The sequence below is a fragment of the Salmo salar genome, chromosome ssa10 (genome assembly GCF_905237065.1).
Source record: "Salmo salar chromosome ssa10, Ssal_v3.1, whole genome shotgun sequence".
NCBI lineage: Eukaryota > Metazoa > Chordata > Actinopteri > Salmoniformes > Salmonidae > Salmo > Salmo salar.
Genome location: NC_059451.1, coordinates 113,818,525 through 113,838,463, shown reverse-complemented (window position 1 = coordinate 113,838,463; position 19,939 = coordinate 113,818,525). Strand labels below are relative to the sequence as shown.

At 43.6% G+C, this 19,939-nt stretch overlaps 1 protein-coding gene across 7 annotated transcripts in view; it reads right to left on the bottom strand.

The window, feature by feature from the left end:
* Nucleotides 1–377: 377 nt before the first annotated feature.
* Nucleotides 378–19,939, bottom strand: part of kif21a (kinesin family member 21A) — a 76,975-nt gene continuing 57,413 nt past the window's right edge. For 4 of the 7 annotated variants that reach the window (XM_045688451.1, XM_045688452.1, XM_045688453.1 and 1 more), the window contains 10 exons: nucleotides 17,581–17,792; nucleotides 16,741–16,878; nucleotides 14,026–14,157; nucleotides 6,024–6,160; nucleotides 5,733–5,907; nucleotides 5,282–5,446; nucleotides 4,872–4,989; nucleotides 3,182–3,352; nucleotides 2,569–2,768; nucleotides 378–2,470 (listed from right to left, as the gene is read on the bottom strand). In XM_045688451.1, coding sequence (XP_045544407.1) covers nucleotides 2,377–2,470; nucleotides 2,569–2,768; nucleotides 3,182–3,352; nucleotides 4,872–4,989; nucleotides 5,282–5,446; nucleotides 5,733–5,907; nucleotides 6,024–6,160; nucleotides 14,026–14,157; nucleotides 16,741–16,878; nucleotides 17,581–17,792 — 1,542 coding nt within the window. In that variant the 3' untranslated portion in view covers nucleotides 378–2,376. The remainder of the gene's footprint in view (nucleotides 2,471–2,568; nucleotides 2,769–3,181; nucleotides 3,353–4,871; nucleotides 4,990–5,281; nucleotides 5,447–5,732; nucleotides 5,908–6,023; nucleotides 6,161–14,025; nucleotides 14,158–16,740; nucleotides 16,879–17,580; nucleotides 17,793–19,939) is intronic. The other 3 variants (XM_014125708.2, XM_014125710.2, XM_014125705.2) reach the window with 2 other exon arrangements.

The following is a 19,939-nucleotide window of genomic DNA, read 5'->3' as shown; positions in this document are numbered from 1 at the left end:
TTACAAGTAAATAACAGTTTTCACTTGGATGTTTGTGCTCCAAAATGGTATTGTAAGCAATGAGGTCATTACAATGTACAGCTAGCCATTCTGTGTCTTGCTTGTTGATTAATTACAAGTTACACTACTGCCATCTAGAGGATAAATCTGGTTAGTATTTTAAAAATAAAATGCTATTTTGAAACCCTGCTCCCTTCCAGTAAGCATCTTAATGTAGGTGAATGCAATGAGGTGAAAACCTTACTTTCACTTATCCAATCAGGTTCGTAGATCAGTGAGTAATACAGCTCCAATTCCGGTGCAGTTCTTCATCAGCGCTCTCCCCTCACTCCTCACCCTCCCTCAAAATAAACAGACCCAGATGTCCACACATACGGTGGTTTTTGAAGGATGACATTTATTTCACCAGGCATCTGACATCAGAACTGCTACAGTACAGAGTCAGCCATTTTGGGGAGGGCCATCTACAGTTAAAGAGGGGAACCCAGGATTGGTTTCAATACATACAGTTTTCAACAGAACAAGAGAATCAGGGCTGCATCAGAAATGGCACCCTATTCCCTATATAGTGCACTAGCTTTTGACCAGGGTCCATAGTGCTATGGACAAAAGTAGTGCACTATATAGGCAAGAGGGTGCCATTTCAGACTCAGACATAGAAACATAACAGGCTGACACAGGCTCTGTTCAAAAGCATTAAGAGTGCTGTTAGAACACCGTCTCCGAATGATGGTCCTCACTTTCCCTTGTGGAGCGAGTTTTGGTGATCAACAACGCTAGGCTTCAGTTGATTTCATCATACAATAGTGTTAACATATACATCATGTGTTGCTGGCTGCTGCTACTAGTCCTTTAACATTCAATAGTCCCAGCAGACAGCAGATACAATTCATCATTTGACAGTTAGTTCAGCTTACACCATAGTTGGGGTCAATTCCATTTCAAATCTAGTCAATTTAGGAAGTGCACAAAAATTCCATCTCTAATGTGTTTTACTTTCTGAATTGACTGGAATTGAGATGGTATTGACCTCAGCCCTGGCTCACACCAATCACAAATATGGCAGTTGTAATGTGCAGTAAAACTGGCACGCAGTATACAACCACCATACACTGGGGACTTCCAGGATAAGAGAGGCTTACAGTACAGGCACAGGTAAACGGCTCCTCTCCTCCTCACACTTTATATTATTATATACAGTACGTAACTACGGTTACCAGGTGGACCTCACCTGGGGTCCAGAACAGAAGACCTCTATGGGTCAAAGGTGAGCAAACAACTTAGCAGCACAGGCGTTAGGTTAGTTCACAACTTTTAGAGGGAGGGTGTGGTAACAGCATTAAGAGGAGAATCGCACATTACTACATAGATATAAATTATGAGCAGTGGACGAGTGAGCGAAGACAGTCAGTGTGTCCTCAAAGAGACATTGTATTTGCACATAGAGTCAGTAAGGATTACGTGTAAAGACTAAGATAGCAGACAAAAGGTGACTGACTGAAGGCGTTTTCCAAGTGGTTACAAGAGTATTGTTACTTAGTGTATCCAGTTGACAGGTAAAGTACAAGACAAGTTTCACAATTTGGTCAGCTACAATAAGTGGGAGCTGAATTCGAAGCAAAATAACATTTAAACCAAGCGGTGATTTAAGGGGGTGCGGTGATTTGTCAGTTGACATAAAGCCACATTGATATCAGATAAGGAGGGACAGTGGTTCTGCTTACAGTGCTTCTGTTCCTTTGCTGTGCCACTGGAGAACCTGGTCCAGGTCTTGTAGGCCAGCTACAGAGCCCAGTGGCCAGCTACAGAGCCCAGTGGCCCACCCATCCTCTTTACCTCCTCTCCGCACCACTCTCCTTAATTAACTCCCCCAGCCCAGAAAGACCAAGATCTGCCTCTATATGTATGTATGTATGTATGTATGTATGTATGTATGTATGTATGTATGTATGTATGTATGTATGTATGTATGTATGTATGTATGTATGTATGTATGTATGTATGTATGTATGTATGTATGTATGCATGCATGTATCTAAATATGACCGTTGTGGGCTTACTAAATACTTAATATGAGCTGAGAGGGAAAGATGTCTACCAAGCAAACAGAGCATTTATTCTGCACAAGTCAGTGCTACTGCTAGGGAGGTTAGATTAGATATATTTCCCTAAGGATACATCTCTCTCACTCTGGAGAAAGACTACAGCTACTTTTGCTGAGATAAGATTCCATTCCTGCGGGCTTGCACAGTTGTCATGGTTACAGTATGTGGGGGCTGGGGGGTTTCCATGGTTTCCAAGGTGAAAGGTCAGAGGTAAAAGTGCTAATCAGCAGCGTCCAAGGTTAAGGGTCACGGCGGGAGGTCACGGCCATGTTCAGTTATTGGCCACCTCGTCAGTGGTGTCCACCGATGTCTCTAAGGTACTGTCGAGTCCGCCCCGCGCACGCCAGATCTTCACTGTTCGATCACTATCGAATTACAGAGCAGAAAAACAGTGTCACTGCAATGGCTGCATCCAGGTGCTTGTGTGTGTGTGTGCGTGCGTGCTTGTGGTTCTGTGACTCACTCAGATGCTGTGAAGAGGTGGCTGCTGTTGGTGGAGATGCCGTTGATGGGGCTCTCGTGGCCCTTGAGTTCCCCCAGGGCCCCCAGTGTGTCTGTGTGCCAAAGCTTGAGCACCCCTCCTCTACAGCCACTAAGCAGGGCCGGAGAGCCAGGCACCACACCCAGGGCACACACCCAGTCACGGTGGGCATTGGGCACTAGCTGTTAGACATACAGACAACTTAGTACATACAGACTCCGTTTCCCATTCAACTAGCTTTCAGGTAGCAGTGTTTATCAAAGAACTTTCCATTTAAAATACCTGCCCCCCAGTTCAAGCACCACCTCCCCAAAAGCATGATTCACCAAAATAGTCAGTGACACTTCTCCCTCTGTTACACAGATTAGCATTTATTGTCATGAATCTTTCCCTGGAGGTCACTGACTGGCAAAGCCACAAAGTCATAATCTCTCATTTTAAACATAACCCTAAAGGAAGAAAACTAATTTTAGTTTGCATACATTTTTACTACATTGCCAATTCTGACTTTGCAGCTGGCCCATCTAGAAGAAATCTCTCAGTTCTGGCTCCAGGGCAAGATTCATGACAATAAACATCAATCTGTATCTCTTACCTGCAGTAGGTCTTTGCGGGCTAGGTCCCACTTCTTAATGCCGTTGTCCCTGGAGCCACTGAAGAGGACGTCCCCCTGCACCACCAGGGACTCGATTCCATCGTAGTGGGGAGGCTCAAAGTTGTGTGTGGGGCCAATAGCACCCAGGGCCCCCTCTGCCACGTCAAACATCTGAAACAGACATCCAGTAACATCACTAGTCAAACACCTGAAACAGACAGCCCATAAACATCACTAGTCAAACACCTGAAACAGACAGCCCATAAACATCACTAGTCAAACACCTGAAACAGACAGCCCATTAACAACACTAGTCAAACACCTGAAACAGACAGCCCAGTAACAACACTAGTCAAACACCTGAAACAGACAGCCCATAAACATCACTAGTCAAACACCTGAAACAGACAGCCCATTAACATCACTAGTCAAACACCTGAAACAGACAGCCCATAAACAGCACTAGTCAAACACCTGAAACAGACAGCCCATTAACATCACTAGTCAAACACCTGAAACAGACAGCCCATTAACATCACTAGTCAAACACATGAAACAGACAGCCCATTAACATCACTAGTCAAACACCTGAAACAGACAGCCCATTAACATCACTAGTCAAACACATGAAACAGACAGCCCATTAACATCACTAGTCAAACACCTGAAACAGACAGCCCATTAACAGCACTAGTCAAACACCTGAAACAGACAGCCCATTAACAACACTAGTCAAACACATGAAACAGACAGCCCATTAACATCACTAGTCAAACACCTGAAACAGACAGCCCATTAACATCACTAGTCAAACACCTGAAACAGACAGCCCATTAACATCACTAGTCAAACACCTGAAACAGACAGCCCATAAACAACACTAGTCAAACACCTGAAACAGACAGCCTAGTCAAACACCTGAAACAGACAGCCCATTAACAACACTAGTCAAACACCTGAAACAGACAGCCCATAAACAACACTAGTCAAACACCTGAAACAGACAGCCTAGTCAAACACCTGAAACAGACAGCCTAGTCAAACACCTGAAACAGACAGCCCATAAACAACACTACTCAAGTCACAGCAGAGAATCAGCTAGGCTAATTCATAATGCATAGAAAAAAAATACAAAATCCAACGTGATCCATATGCAAACATGAAACATGCAGAAAAAGGTCTCTGAAACATTAACACAATAAATAATTCAGAGATGTAATATCGTATGCGTGTTAACTTCTTTTCTACAATGAATATAGAACCCAGCCTCACACACACCGTAACCCAGTCTCACACACACCGTAACCCAGCCTCACACACACCGTAACCCAGCCTCACACACACCGTAACCCAGCCTCACACACACCGTAACCCAGCCTCACACACACCGTAACCCAGCCTCACACACACCGTAACCCAGCCTCACACACACCGTAACCCAGCCTCACACACACCGTAACCCAGCCTCACACACACCGTAACCCAGCCTCACACACACCGTAACCCAGTCTCACACACACCGTAACCCAGCCTCACACACACCGTAACCCAGCCTCACACACACCGTAACCCAGCCTCACACACACCGTAACCCAGCCTCACACACACCGTAACCCAGCCTCACACACACCGTAACCCAGCCTCACACACCATAACCCAGCGTCACACACCATAACCCAGTGTCACACACCTTGATGTAATGGTCCTTGGAGCCGCTGATGACCAGATCCTGACCATTCCCGCTCTGGTCCACAGTCAGACACATGACTGGACTCAGGTGACCAGTCAGCTTCCCTGTAGATACAAATCTGACCAAGAGAAAGAGAGAGAATATTGGCATTTAATATGATAGCAAATCTTCTGAGATGCATTGCGTTACTGCAAGAAAGACAACTTGGAATGACAACACTCACTGAGAGAACAGGTACAAGCTCTACAACAGATCAGCAAGGGAATCGACATTCAATACAAGCAGTATCTTCTAGATCTATCATAGATCTGCACATTATAGTAGTGAGAAAGAGAGAATTGTTCTGAAGACAGAGCCCTTTTCTGGACTTCGCTCTGACAAAATGACTGCCATGCTGTGCCATAGCGTACCTTCCTACATCCCAGACTCTGACAGAGTTGCCGGCAGCGGCGTACAGGACAGAGCCGCTGGGGTTGAGGGCAATCTGGTTGATCTGGTTCTCTCCTGCCGGGATGGTGACAGTCCGGTTGGTGCTGGACGCACAGGCATCGCCAGGAGTCACCTGACCAGAAGACCTGTAGAATATGATGATTCTGTTAAACACTTCATTCTATCCGGCAAATGACCTACAAATCCAGGTAGATGCAGGTAGATCTTCAAGTAATGAATCCCAGATTGTCTGTATTTATTAATAACAGGTGTAGCACTTGCACTGGTGTTATAATTGAGTCAAGTTAATCATATACTGGTGCTACAGATGTCATATTGTGTAGCCTGTCCCCCCAGAAATGGTTATGGTGTTGAGCCTCTTACGGCGTTGACTTGACGGTGTTGACACGGTTTCTGTTTCATGACACTCACGTGAGGGTGCGGATGCACTTTGCTGAGTCTCGGATGTCCCAGACCTTGATGTAGGAGGTGGAGACGGTGAAGACCAGGCTGGAGCTGTAGCGGACTGACACCACATTGTTGTGGTGACCCGCCAGGGACATGATCTCCTGACCCGTCACCAGGTTCCACACCTTACATGTACGGTCTGGAAGGATAACAACAAGACATGAGACATTATTCATGAGACATTATTGATCTGTGATCAATTATAGTGATCCGCTGATGAAGGTGAGTGAGGAAGAGAAGTGGACAGAGTCTGACCTTTGGAGCCGGTGAAGAGGAGGTCATCAGTAGAGTCAACACACAACACCGCTTTAGTGTGACCCTCAGCCACGTGGACACACTGTAGTGTTGCTGACCGACTGCCCTTTGAAGAGGGCACTGGGTTGATTACCCCTCTAGGGAGGAAGAAACCACACACACAGGTATTGAGATGTCAATAGCAGGGTCAGAGAAAATGGTAACCGGTTTCCACCTACCACTGCAGGCACACATTTACATGCCAGTTAGCAACATGCTGCAAATCAAAGTGAAAAACGAAGTACCCAAAGTGACAAGAATGGTCAGGCTAACAAGAGCTGAACGGAACCATACAAAGTACATCAACACACTGGCTAAGACACGGGGAAGACAAGTAGATATTGGTGGTGTAACTGGCAGAGATTTTCAATAGAGCTGAAAGTAACATTTTTTTCTTCATATAAACACAATCCTTCTACAATGACAGTACTTTCACTTGAAACTTTAATTCTTGTTCTTGAATAAAAGTTGTTGGGTAAAAACAAGTCGTTGTGCAGGTAGGGACACACCAGATAATGCGCATCGTGTGACTGTGTAAGTAAATGTCATAGCGTGGATGAGGTCTCCACCTATGTGAACAGAAGGAAAATGCTTCTGAAATTCTACCAACATGTCCTGTGCTACACGTGGATAGAAGACACTTGATCATTGTTACTCTCCCTTCCGGGACGGCTATAAGGCCCTCCCCCAACCCCCTTTCGGCAAATCAGAACACGCCTCCATTCTGCTCTTCCAGAAACTTAAACAGGAAGCACCCATGGTAAGGACTGTTCAAAGCTGGTCTGACCAATCGGAATCTATGCTACAGCTCAGCCTTCAACACAATAGTGCCCTCCAAGATCATCACTAAGCTCAGGGCCCTGCGTCTGAACCCCTCTCTGCGCAACTGGGTCCTGGACTTCCTGACGAGCCGACCCCAGGTGGTGAAGGTAGGCAACAACACCTCAGCCACGCTGATCCTCAACACGAGGACCCCACAGGGGACGGTGCTCAGCCCCCTCCTGTACACCCTGTTCATCCAACTCAATCATCAAGTTTGTTGATGACACAACAGCGGTAGGCCTGATTACCAACAATGACGACACAGCCTACAGGGAGGAGTTGAGAGCCCTGGCTGAGTGGTGCCAGGAAAATAACCTCTCCCTCAACGTCAACAAAACAAAGGAGCTGATCTTGGACTACAGGAAACAGCAGAGTGAGCACACCTCCATCCACATCCTGCAACATCATTTTGTTGAAATGTAATTTGATCTCTGAGAAATTAAGCTAATCGATTACTCACTTTATATGTACATACTGTATTCTGGACATAGCTCTTCCCATAGAACTACTGCTGTACATACTGTATTCTGGACATAGCTCATCCTATATAACTACTGCTGTACATAGCCCATCCTATATAACTACTGCTGTACATAGCCCATCCTATATAACTACTGCTGTACATATTGTATTCTGGACATAGCTCATCCCATAAAACTACTGCTGTACATACTGTATTCTGGACATAGCTCATCCCATATAACTACTGCTGTACATACTGTATTCTGGACATAGCTCATCCCATATAACTACTGCTGTACATACTATATTCTGGACATAGCTCATCCTATATAACTACTGCTGTACATAGCTCATCCCATATAACTACTGCTGTACATACTGTATTCTGGACATAGCTCATCCTATATAACTACTGCTGTACATACTGTATTCTGGACATAGCCCATCCTATATAACTACTGCTGTACATACAGTATTCTGGACATAGCTCATCCCATATAACTACTGCTGTACATACTATATTCTGGACATAGCTCATCCCATAGAACTACTGCTGTACATACTGTATTCTGGACATAGCTCATCCTATATAACTACTGCTGTACATAGCTCATCCCATATAACTACTGCTGTACATACTGTATTCTGGACATAGCCCATCCTATATAACTACTGCTGTACATACAGTATTCTGGACATAGCTCATCCTATATAACTACTGCTGTACATACTGTATTCTGGACATAGCCCATCCTATATAACTACTGCTGTACATACTGTATTCTGGACATAGCTCATCCTATATAACTACTGCTGTACATAGCCCATCCTATATAACTACTGCTGTACATACTGTATTCTGGACATAGCTCATCCCATATAACTACTGCTGTACATACTGTATTCTGGACATAGCTCATCCTATATAACTACTGCTGTACATACTGTATTCTGGACATAGCCCATCCTATATAACTACTGCTGTACATACAGTATTCTGGACATAGCTCATCCCATATAACTACTGCTGTACATACTATATTCTGGACATAGCTCATCCCATAGAACTACTGCTGTACATACTGTATTCTGGACATAGCTCATCCTATATAACTACTGCTGTACATAGCTCATCCCATATAACTACTGCTGTACATACTGTATTCTGGACATAGCTCATCCTATATAACTACTGCTGTACATACAGTATTCTGGACATAGCTCATCCTATATAACTACTGCTGTACATACTGTATTCTGGACATAGCCCATCCTATATAACTACTGCTGTACATACAGTATTCTGGACATAGCTCATCCCATATAACTACTGCTGTACATACTATATTCTGGACATAGCTCATCCCATAGAACTACTGCTGTACATACTATATTCTGGACATAGCTCATCCCATAGAACTACTGCTGTACATACTGTATTCTGGACATAGCTCATCCTATATAACTACTGCTGTACATAGCTCATCCCATATAACTACTGCTGTACATACTGTATTCTGGACATAGCTCATCCTATATAACTACTGCTGTACATACTGTATTCTGGACATAGCCCATCCTATATAACTACTGCTGTACATACAGTATTCTGGACATAGCTCATCCCATATAACTACTGCTGTACATACTATATTCTGGACATAGCTCATCCCATAGAACTACTGCTGTACATACTGTATTCTGGACATAGCTCATTCTATATAACTACTGCTGTACATAGCTCATCCCATATAACTACTGCTGTACATACTGTATTCTGGACATAGCTCTTCCCATAGAACTACTGCTGTACATACTGTATTCTGGACATAGCTCATCCTATATAACTACTGCTGTACATAGCCCATCCTATATAACTACTGCTGTACATAGCTCATCCCATATAACTACTGCTGTACATACTGTATTCTGGACATAGCTCTTCCCATAGAACTACTGCTGTACATACTGTATTCTGGACATAGCTCATCCTATATAACTACTGCTGTACATAGCCCATCCTATATAACTACTGCTGTACATAGCCCATCCTATATAACTACTGCTGTACATATTGTATTCTGGACATAGCTCATCCCATAAAACTACTGCTGTACATACTGTATTCTGGACATATCTCATCCCATATAACTACTGCTGTACATACTGTATTCTGGACATAGCTCATCCCATATAACTACTGCTGTACATACTATATTCTGGACATAGCTCATCCTATACAACTACTGCTGTACATAGCCCATCCTATATAACTACTGCTGTACATAGCTCATCCTATATAACTACTGCTGTACATACTGTATTCTGGACATAGCTCTTCCCATATAACTACTGCTGTACATACTGTATTCTGGACATAGCTCATCCTATATAACTACTGCTGTACATAGCCCATCCTATATAACTACTGCTGTACATAGCCCATCCTATATAACTACTGCTGTACATATTGTATTCTGGACATAGCTCATCCCATAAAACTACTGCTGTACATACTGTATTCTGGACATAGCTCATCCCATATAACTACTGCTGTACATACTATATTCTGGACATAGCTCATCCTATACAACTACTGCTGTACATAGCTCATCCCATATAACTACTGCTGTACATACTGCATTCTGGACATAGCTCATCCTATATAACTACTGCTGTACATACTGTATTCTGGACATAGCTCATCCTATATAACTACTGCTGTACATACTGTATTCTGGACATAGCCCATCCTATATAACTACTGCTGTACATACTGTATTCTGGACATAGCTCATCCTATATAACTACTGCTGTACATACAGTATTCTGGACATAGCTCATCCCATAGAACTACTGCTGTACATACTGTATTCTGGACATAGCTCATCCTATATAACTACTGCTGTACATAGCTCATCCCATATAACTACTGCTGTACATACTGTATTCTGGACATAGCCCATCCTATATAACTACTGCTGTACATACAGTATTCTGGACATAGCTCATCCTATATAACTACTGCTGTACATACTGTATTCTGGACATAGCCCATCCTATATAACTACTGCTGTACATACAGTATTCTGGACATAGCTCATCCTATATAACTACTGCTGTACATAGCTCATCCCATATAACTACTGCTGTACATACTGTATTCTGGACATAGCTCATCCCATATAACTACTGCTGTACATACTGTATTCTGGACATAGCTCATCCCATATAACTACTGCTGTACATACTGTATTCTGGACATAGCTCATCCTATATAACTACTGCTGTACATACAGTATTCTGGACATAGCTCATCCCATATAACTACTGCTGTACATACTGTATTCTGGACATAGCTCATCCTATATAACTACTGCTGTACATACTGTATTCTGGACATAGCTCATCCCATATAACTACTGCTGTACATACTGTATTCTGGACATAGCTCATCCTATATAACTACTGCTGTACATACTGTATTCTGGACATAGCTCATCCTATATAACTACTGCTGTACATACTGTATTCTGGACATAGCCCATCCTATATAACTACTGCTGTACATACAGTATTCTGGACATAGCTCATCCCATATAACTACTGCTGTACATACTATATTCTGGACATAGCTCATCCCATAGAACTACTGCTGTACATACTGTATTCTGGACATAGCTCATCCTATATAACTACTGCTGTACATAGCTCATCCCATATAACTACTGCTGTACATACTGTATTCTGGACATAGCTCATCCCATATAACTACTGCTGTACATACTGTATTCTGGACATAGCTCATCCTATATAACTACTGCTGTACATACTGTATTCTGGACATAGCCCATCCTATATAACTACTGCTGTACATACAGTATTCTGGACATAGCTCATCCTATATAACTACTGCTGTACATAGCTCATCCCATATAACTACTGCTGTACATACTGTATTCTGGACATAGCTCATCCCATATAACTACTGCTGTACATACTGTATTCTGGACATAGCTCATCCCATATAACTACTGCTGTACATACTGTATTCTGGACATAGCTCATCCCATATAACTACTGCTGTACATACAGTATTCTGGACATAGCCCATCCTATATAACTACTGCTGTACATACAGTATTCTGGACATAGCCCATCCTATATAACTACTGCTGTACATACAGTATTCTGGACATAGCCCATCCTATATAACTACTGCTGTACATACTGTATTCTGGACATAGCTCATCCCATATAACTACTGCTGTACATACAGTATTCTGGACATTGCTCATCCCATATAACTACTGCTGTACATAGCTCATCCTATATAACTACTGTTGAACATACAGTATTTTTCCTACTTATATATTGTCCATACACACACCACATAGCATTATCTTGCACCTGCTTTAACATCTGCTAATCTGTGTATGCGACAAATAAACTTTGATTTGATTGAAATTTTCAATTATCCCTTGTGGGTGTGGGAAATGGCAGGTGGTCTAGAACAGGACAGGGGAATTCTGTGGACAATAACGTTTTTCTAAATTCTAAATCTTGCTAGAGGAGAGGTGTCATGAGTGGTTTAGATGTAGCTCCTAATGTGCAGTTGAGAGAGAGAGCTCACCAATCCCAATATTATAGCCTACCTAATGTATGCAGCATACGTGGAAACAATAGATGTGATTGGTCATTTGACTGCCAAGGCCTCCTTGCTCATAACATTAGTTGTATAGACTATAACTAACTTCTTGAACCATTACTTTTAGTTATTACTTATACAATGCGTATAACTTAACTATAAATGTATGCTTATTACTTAGAAGTTACAGTGCTGTGAAACAGTATTTGCCCCCTTCCTGATTTCTTATTTTTTTGCACATTTGTCACACTTAAATGTTTCATATCAAACAAATTTAAATATTACACAAAGATAACCCAAGTAAACACAAAATGCAGTTAAGTGATGATTTTATTTATTAAGGGAAAAAAATCTATCCGAACCTTCATGGTCCTATAGCCTTCCCTGTGGCTCAGTTGGTAGAGCATGGTGTTTGCAACGCCAGCATGGTGTGTGCAACGCCAGGGTTGTGGGTTCGATTCCCACGGGGGGCCAGTACAGAAAAAAAAGAAAACAAATGGATGAAATGAAATGTATGCATTCACTACAGTAAGTCGCTCTGGATAAGAGCGTCTGCTAAATGACTAAAATGTCAAATATAATGTAAATGTCCTATGTGATAAAGTAATTGCCCACTAAACCCAATAACTGGTTGTGCCACCCTCAGCAGCAACAACTGCAATCAAGCGTTTGCGATAACTGGCAATGAGTCTTTCACATCGCAGTGGAGGAATTTTGGCCCACTCTTCTTTGCAGAATTGTTTTAATTCAGCCACATTGGAGGGTTTTCGAGCGTGAACCGCCTTTTTAAGGTCATGCCACAGCATCTCAATCGGATTCAAGTCCGGACTTTGACTAGGCCACTCCAAAACCTTGATTTTTTAAAGCCATTCAGCGGTGGACTTGCTGGTGTGTTTTGAAACATTGTCCTGCTGCAGAACCCAAGTGCGCTTCAGCCTGAGATCACGAACTGATGGCCGGACATTCTCCTTCAGGATTTTTTGGTAGAGAAAATCCATGGTTCCATTAATCACAGCAAGTCGTCCAGGTCCTGAAGCAGCCCCAGACCATCACACTACCACCACCATATTTTACTGTTGGTATGATGTTCTTTTTCTGAAATGCTGTGTTACTTTTAAGCCAGATGTAACGGGCCGCACACCTTCCAAAAAGTTCAACTTTTGTCTCGTCAGTCCACAGAATATTTTCCCAAAAGTCTTGGGGATCATCAAGATGTTTTTTTACCAGAAGTGAGACGAGCCTTTATGTTATTTTGGGTCAGCAGTGGTTTTCGCCTTGGAACTCTGCCATGGATGCCGTTTTTGCCCAGTCTCTTTTTTATGGTGGAGTCATGAACACTGACCTTAACTGAGGCAAGTGAAGCCTGCAGTTCTTTAGATGTTGTTGTGGGTTCTTTTGTGACCTCTTGGATGAGTCGTCGTTGCGCTCTTGGGGTAATTTTGGTAGGCCAGTCACTCCTGGGAAGGTTCACCACTGTTCCAAATTTTCTCCATTTGTGGATGATGGCTCTCACCGTGGTTTGCTGGAGTCCCAAAGCTTTAGAAATGACTTTGTAACCCTTTCCAGACTGATAGATGTCAATTACTTTGTTTCTCATCTGTTCCTGAATTTCTTTGGATTGCGGCATGATGTCTTGCTTTTTGAGATCTTTTGGCCTACTTCACTTGGTCAGACGGGTTTTATTTAATTGATTTCTTGATTCATCAGGTCTGGCAGTAATCAGGCCTGGGTGTGGCTAGTGAAATTGAAGTCAGCTTTCCAAAAAATGCGATTAACCACAGTAAATTCATGATTTAACAAGTGAGGGCAATTACTTTGTCACATAGGGCCATGAAGGTTTGGATAATTTTATTTATTAAGGGAAAAAAGCTATCACTTAAACTGCATTTTGTGTTAACTTGGGTTATCTTTGTGTAATATAAAAATTTGTTTGATGACCTGAAACATTTAAGAGTGACAAATGTGCAAAAAAAATAAGAAATCAGGACAGGGGAAAATACTTTTTCACAGCACTGTATTTCTTCCTCTTACTTATCCTGTGGTCTGTCTGCTCTCTCCAGACACCCTGTCAGACGTACAAATACGTTGTCTTGGCTACGAGGGCGGGTGGAGGGGGAGGATGGGGGAGACGGGGTGCTGGCGTCCGAGTTCCTCGTCTCACAGCTGGTACAATGGACAGGGAGGCTGAGGCTCAGTTTACATACATAAGCAGAGGACAAGTCAGTTGCCTTTGAACTGAGTGTGTACAGTGGACAAGATCTCTCACACACGCACGCACGCACGCACCCCAGTGGAAATGCGCATTCATGAACACACACACACACACACACACACACACAATCGCTCCAAAGTAAAAAATAAAAAAATAAAAACTATTTTCTTCATTGTAGAATAATAGTGAAGACATCAAAACGATGAAATAACACATATGAAATCATGTTGTAACCAAAAAAGTGTTAAAATATATATTTTAGATTTGAGATTCTTCAAATAGCCACCCTTTGCCTTGATGACAGCTTTGCACACTCTTGGCATTCTCTCAACCAGCTTCATGAGGTAGTCACCTGGAATGCATTTCAATTAACAGGTGTGCCTTCTTAAAAGGTAATTTGTGGAATTTCTTTCCTTCTTAATGTGTTTGAGCAAATCAGTTGTGATGTGACAAAGTATACAGAAGATAGCCCTATTTGGTAAAAGACCAAGTGCATATTATGGCATGAACAGCTCAAATAAGCAAAGAGAAACGGCAGTCCATCATTACTTTAAGACATGAAGGTCAGTCAATACGTAACATTTCAAGAACATTGAAAGTTTCTTCAAGTGCAGTCGCAAAAACCATCAAGTGCTATGATGAAACTGGCTCTCATGAGGACCGCCACAGGAATGGAAGACCCAAAGTTGCCTCTGCTGCAGAAGTTCAATAGAGTTACCAGCCTCAGAAATTGCAGCCGAAAGAAATGCTTCACAGTAACAGACATATCTCAATATTGGCCTTCCCTGTAGCTCAGTTGGTAGAGCATGGTGTTTGCAACGCAAGGGTTGTGGGTTCGATTCCCACGGGGGGCCAGCACAGAAAAAAAAAAAAAATTATGAAATGAAATGTTCACTACTGTAAGTCGCTCTGGATAAGAGCGTCTGCTAAATGACTAAAATGTAAATGTAATATTGACTGTTCAGAGGAGACTGTGCAAATCAGGCCTTCATGGTCGAATTGCTGCAAAGAAACCACTACTAAAGGACACCAATAAGAAGAAGAGACTTGCTTGGGCCAAGAAACACGAGCAATGGACATTAGACTGGTGGAAATTTGTGCTTTGGTTCTGGAGTTGGAGATTTTTGGCTCCAACCACCGTGTCTTTGTGAGACGTGGTGTGGGTGAACGGATGATCTCTGCATGTGTATTTCCCACCGTGAAGCATGGAGGAGGTGGTGTTATGGTGTGGGGGTGCTTTGCTGGTGACACTGTATGATTTATTTGGAATTCAAGGCACACTTAACCAGCATGGCTACCACAGCATTTTGCAGTGGTACACCATCCCATCTGGTTTGTGCTTAGTGGGACTATCATTTGTTTTTTCAACAGGACAATGACCCAACACATCTCCAGACTGTGTAAGGGCTATTTTACCAAGAAGGAGAGTGATGGAGTGCTGCATCAGATAACCAAATTGAGTATGTTTGGGGTGAGTCAGCCCACAGACCTAAGGAAAAGCAGCCAACAAGCATTTGTGGGAACTCCTTCATGACTGTTGGAAAAGCATTCCAGGTGAAACTGGTTGAGAAAATGCCAAGAGTGTGTAAAGCTGTCATCAAGGCAATAGGTGGCTATTTGAAGAATCTCAAATATATATTTTGATTGGTTTAACACTTTTTTGTTACTACATGATTCCATGTGTTATTTCATTGTTTTGATGTCTTCACTATTATTCTACAATGTAGAAAATAGTAAAAAATAAAGAAAAACCCTTGAATGAGTAGGTGTTCTAAAACGTTTGACCAGTAGTGTACCACAGTACAGGCTAAAATAAATAAACATCTTTCATTGTTGGAAACTATCCCCTTATGTCTTCTCTGGAACCCTTCCTGTTCACTTCCTTTTAGAATGCTTTTAAAACACAGGATGCTCTGCGCTCATTTCTGAGACTCAGCACAAGTCTTTTCACGTTTGGTCGAAGAACATTGAGTTGTGCACGCTCATCACCTGTGGTCCTGAGAACTGATTGGGAAAGACCGTTTGTTCACTCAGGGTTTGAATCAAAATGGAAACAGCTTTCAGCATGGTTCCCCTCACCCCGACCTTTAGCTTTTTAGATTACATCCAATTCAAAGTGTTTGAGAGGAACATCTGGTTAGCGCTGCAATGACAATATATAGGATTTATATATCGTATTTGCCAAATTTGCATTAGAGGGTTTGAAGAGGTTGAGAGGGCCAAGTTGAACACGGAATTAAAATGGAATACTAAAGAATCCCTTTAAGAAACAGAAGTTAATCATTTAATCTCATTCAAGAGGGATATAAGAACATATTAGCTATACTTCCCAAGAGTAAGCTCATTACTTGACATTCAGTGCAGAACTTGGCAGGGTAAGTTGAAAATCACACCAGGCAGATACTTGTTGATTAAGATAACACCACATGCTCCCTGAGATAGGAAATTAAGAAAAGGGAAAGGTGGATATCATGGTCTGTTGGGAAAAGATGTGCTTTTGGCCTCCGGCCACCAGAGCGTCGCTAGTCTCTTACTGTTTGATCTCCTTGACCTTAGTCCCGCTAGAATTGGTTCTCGCTTGTGCCCTGTCATAGGTCTTCCTGCGAGAGAGCGGCGAGGGCTCCGGAACTCTCTTTTCCGCCCCCGAGGAGGCGGCAGCTCTGGAGCCGGAACTAACATTTCGTTTGGTTGTTATTAGCAACGACATAAAACATAAGGAACAGAAAGGACAACAAGGATGTAAACAAAATAGGAAATAAAACAATATGGAGGCGGTGAGCATGCAGTACACACATAGCACACTGTTACCTGACATTCAGTCCCAATAAAGACGTCCTCCTTCACCAAGCTCGTGGTTCATCAGGACACTTTGGTGTAGCATTAGGGCTATACTCTATCACACTCAAATCAGTCCCCCAGGTCCATATCTTACTAATTCAAGTCCCGCTTGAATTGGTTCTCAGCCAACACTCCAGCAACTCAGAGAAAAAGTATTCCTGCTCAAGCCATAGAAAGCTACTGTGCACTACTGGCTAGCATTATTAACTCTTTGCTTTAAATGTTGAAAGATGAAGCTGTTATTATTGTGGAAAGTTAACATCGGGCTATTGCAGTTGGAGCATAACATCTAGCGAGAGAACATAAGACCTGCATGATCATACTGTACAAGCCTCATGTGTGCATGCATGTCTGTCTGTCTGTAGTATTAGTGTTATTTCTAAAGGGATACGTTTTGGTTTCTACTGGCCTAGGAAGGAGACTTACAATCCAATAGGGCAGGTTTAAAGAACAAAATGAAAACAGATTAAGCAGCAGTTCTATCAACATGCAGGAAGCAGCTGGTTTGCAGTCAGCATGCGCTGGCCCAGACTTACATGCTGCCCATCTTAGAGGCCAAGCCAGGAGAATGAGCCATAAAGTCTCTGTCCCTGACTGATGAGCCAATGGGGGTCTCAGGATCTCTGCCCTCTTCTGGTGTTTCAGCCAATGGGAGACAGGAGGAGGAGAAATCTCCGCTAGGCATGTCAGGGGCGGCGTCACTATTGGCGTAGAGCAACTCCATCTGAGTGGTGGTTCTTCTACGAGCCTGCGAGGGGGGAAACAAATTTACATTCAAGAAAACAACACACGCCAAAACAAGACCACACACGTCCCCACGACGACAGTAAAACAAGACCTCACACACACACACACGTCCCCACGAGGACAGTAAAACAAGACCTCACACACACACACACACGTCCCCACGAGGACAATAAAACAAGACCTCACACACACACACACACACACCTCCCCACGAGGACAGTAAAACAAGACCTCACACACACACACACGTCCTCACGAGGACAGTAAAACAAGACCTCACACACACACACACACGTCCCCACGAGGACAGTAAAACAAGACCTCACACACACACACACACGTCCCCACGAGGACAGTAAAACAAGACCTCACACACACACACACACATCCCCACACACAGAAAACAACCTCACACACACACACACACGTCCCCACGAGGACAGTAAAACAAGACCTCACACACACACACACACACCGTCCCCACGAGGACAGTAAAACAAGACCTCACACACACACACACACGTCCCCACGAGGACAGTAAAACAAGACCTCACACACACACACACACGTCCCCACGAGGACAGTAAAACAAGACCTCACACACACACACACGTCCCCACGAGGACAGTAAAACAAGACCTCACACACACACACGTCCCCACGAGGACAACAAAACAAGACCTCACACACACACACACGTCCCCACGAGGACAGTAAAACAAGACCTCACACACACACGTCCCCACGAGGACAATAAAACAAGACCTCACACACACACACGTCCCCACGAGGACAGTAAAACAAGACCTCACACACACACACACACACACACACACACACACACGTCCCCACAGGACAAAAACAAGACCTCACACACACACACACACACACACACACACCGTCCCCACGAGGACAATAAAACAAGACCTCACACACACACACACGTCCCCACGAGGACAGTAAAACAAGACCTCACACACACACACACGTCCCCACGAGGACAGTAAAACAAGACCTCACACACACACACACACACACGTCCCCACGAGGACAGTAAAACAAGACCTCACACACACACACGTCCCCACGAGGACAATAAAACAAGACCTCACACACACACACACGTCCCCACGAGGACAGTAAAACAAGACCTCACACACACCGTCCCCACGAGGACAGTAAAACAAGACCTCACACACACACACGTCCCCACGAGGACAGTAAAACAAGACCTCACACACACGTCCCCACGAGGACAGTAAAACAAGACCTCACACACGTCCCCACGAGGACAGTAAAACAAGACCTCACACACACACACGTCCCCACGAGGACAATAAAACAAGACCTCACACACACACACACCGTCCCCACGAGGACAGTAAAACAAGACCTCACACACACACGTCCCCACGAGGACAATAAAACAAGACCTCACACACACACACGTCCCCACGAGGACAGTAAAACAAGACCTCACACACACACACACACACACACACACACACGTCCCCACGAGGACAGTAAAACAAGACCTCACACACACACACACACACACACACGTCCCCACGAGGACAATAAAACAAGACCTCACACACACACACACACGTCCCCACGAGGACAGTAAAACAAGACCTCACACACACACACACGTCCCCACGAGGACAGTAAAACAAGACCTCACACACACACACACACACGTCCCCACGAGGACAATAAAACAAGACCTCACACACACGTCCCCACGAGGACAGTAAAACAAGACCTCACACACACGTCCCCACGAGGACAGTAAAACAAGACCTCACACACACACACACGTCCCCACGAGGACAGTAAAACAAGACCTCACACACACACACACACGTCCCCACGAGGACAGTAAAACAAGACCTCACACACACACACACGTCCCCACGAGGACAGTAAAACAAGACCTCACACACGTCCCCACGAGGACAGTAAAACAAGACCTCACACACACACGTCCCCACGAGGACAATAAAACAAGACCTCACACACACACACGTCCCCACGAGGACAGTAAAACAAGACCTCACACACACACACACACACACGTCCCCACGAGGACAGTAAAACAAGACCTCACACACACACACGTCCCCACGAGGACAGTAAAACAAGACC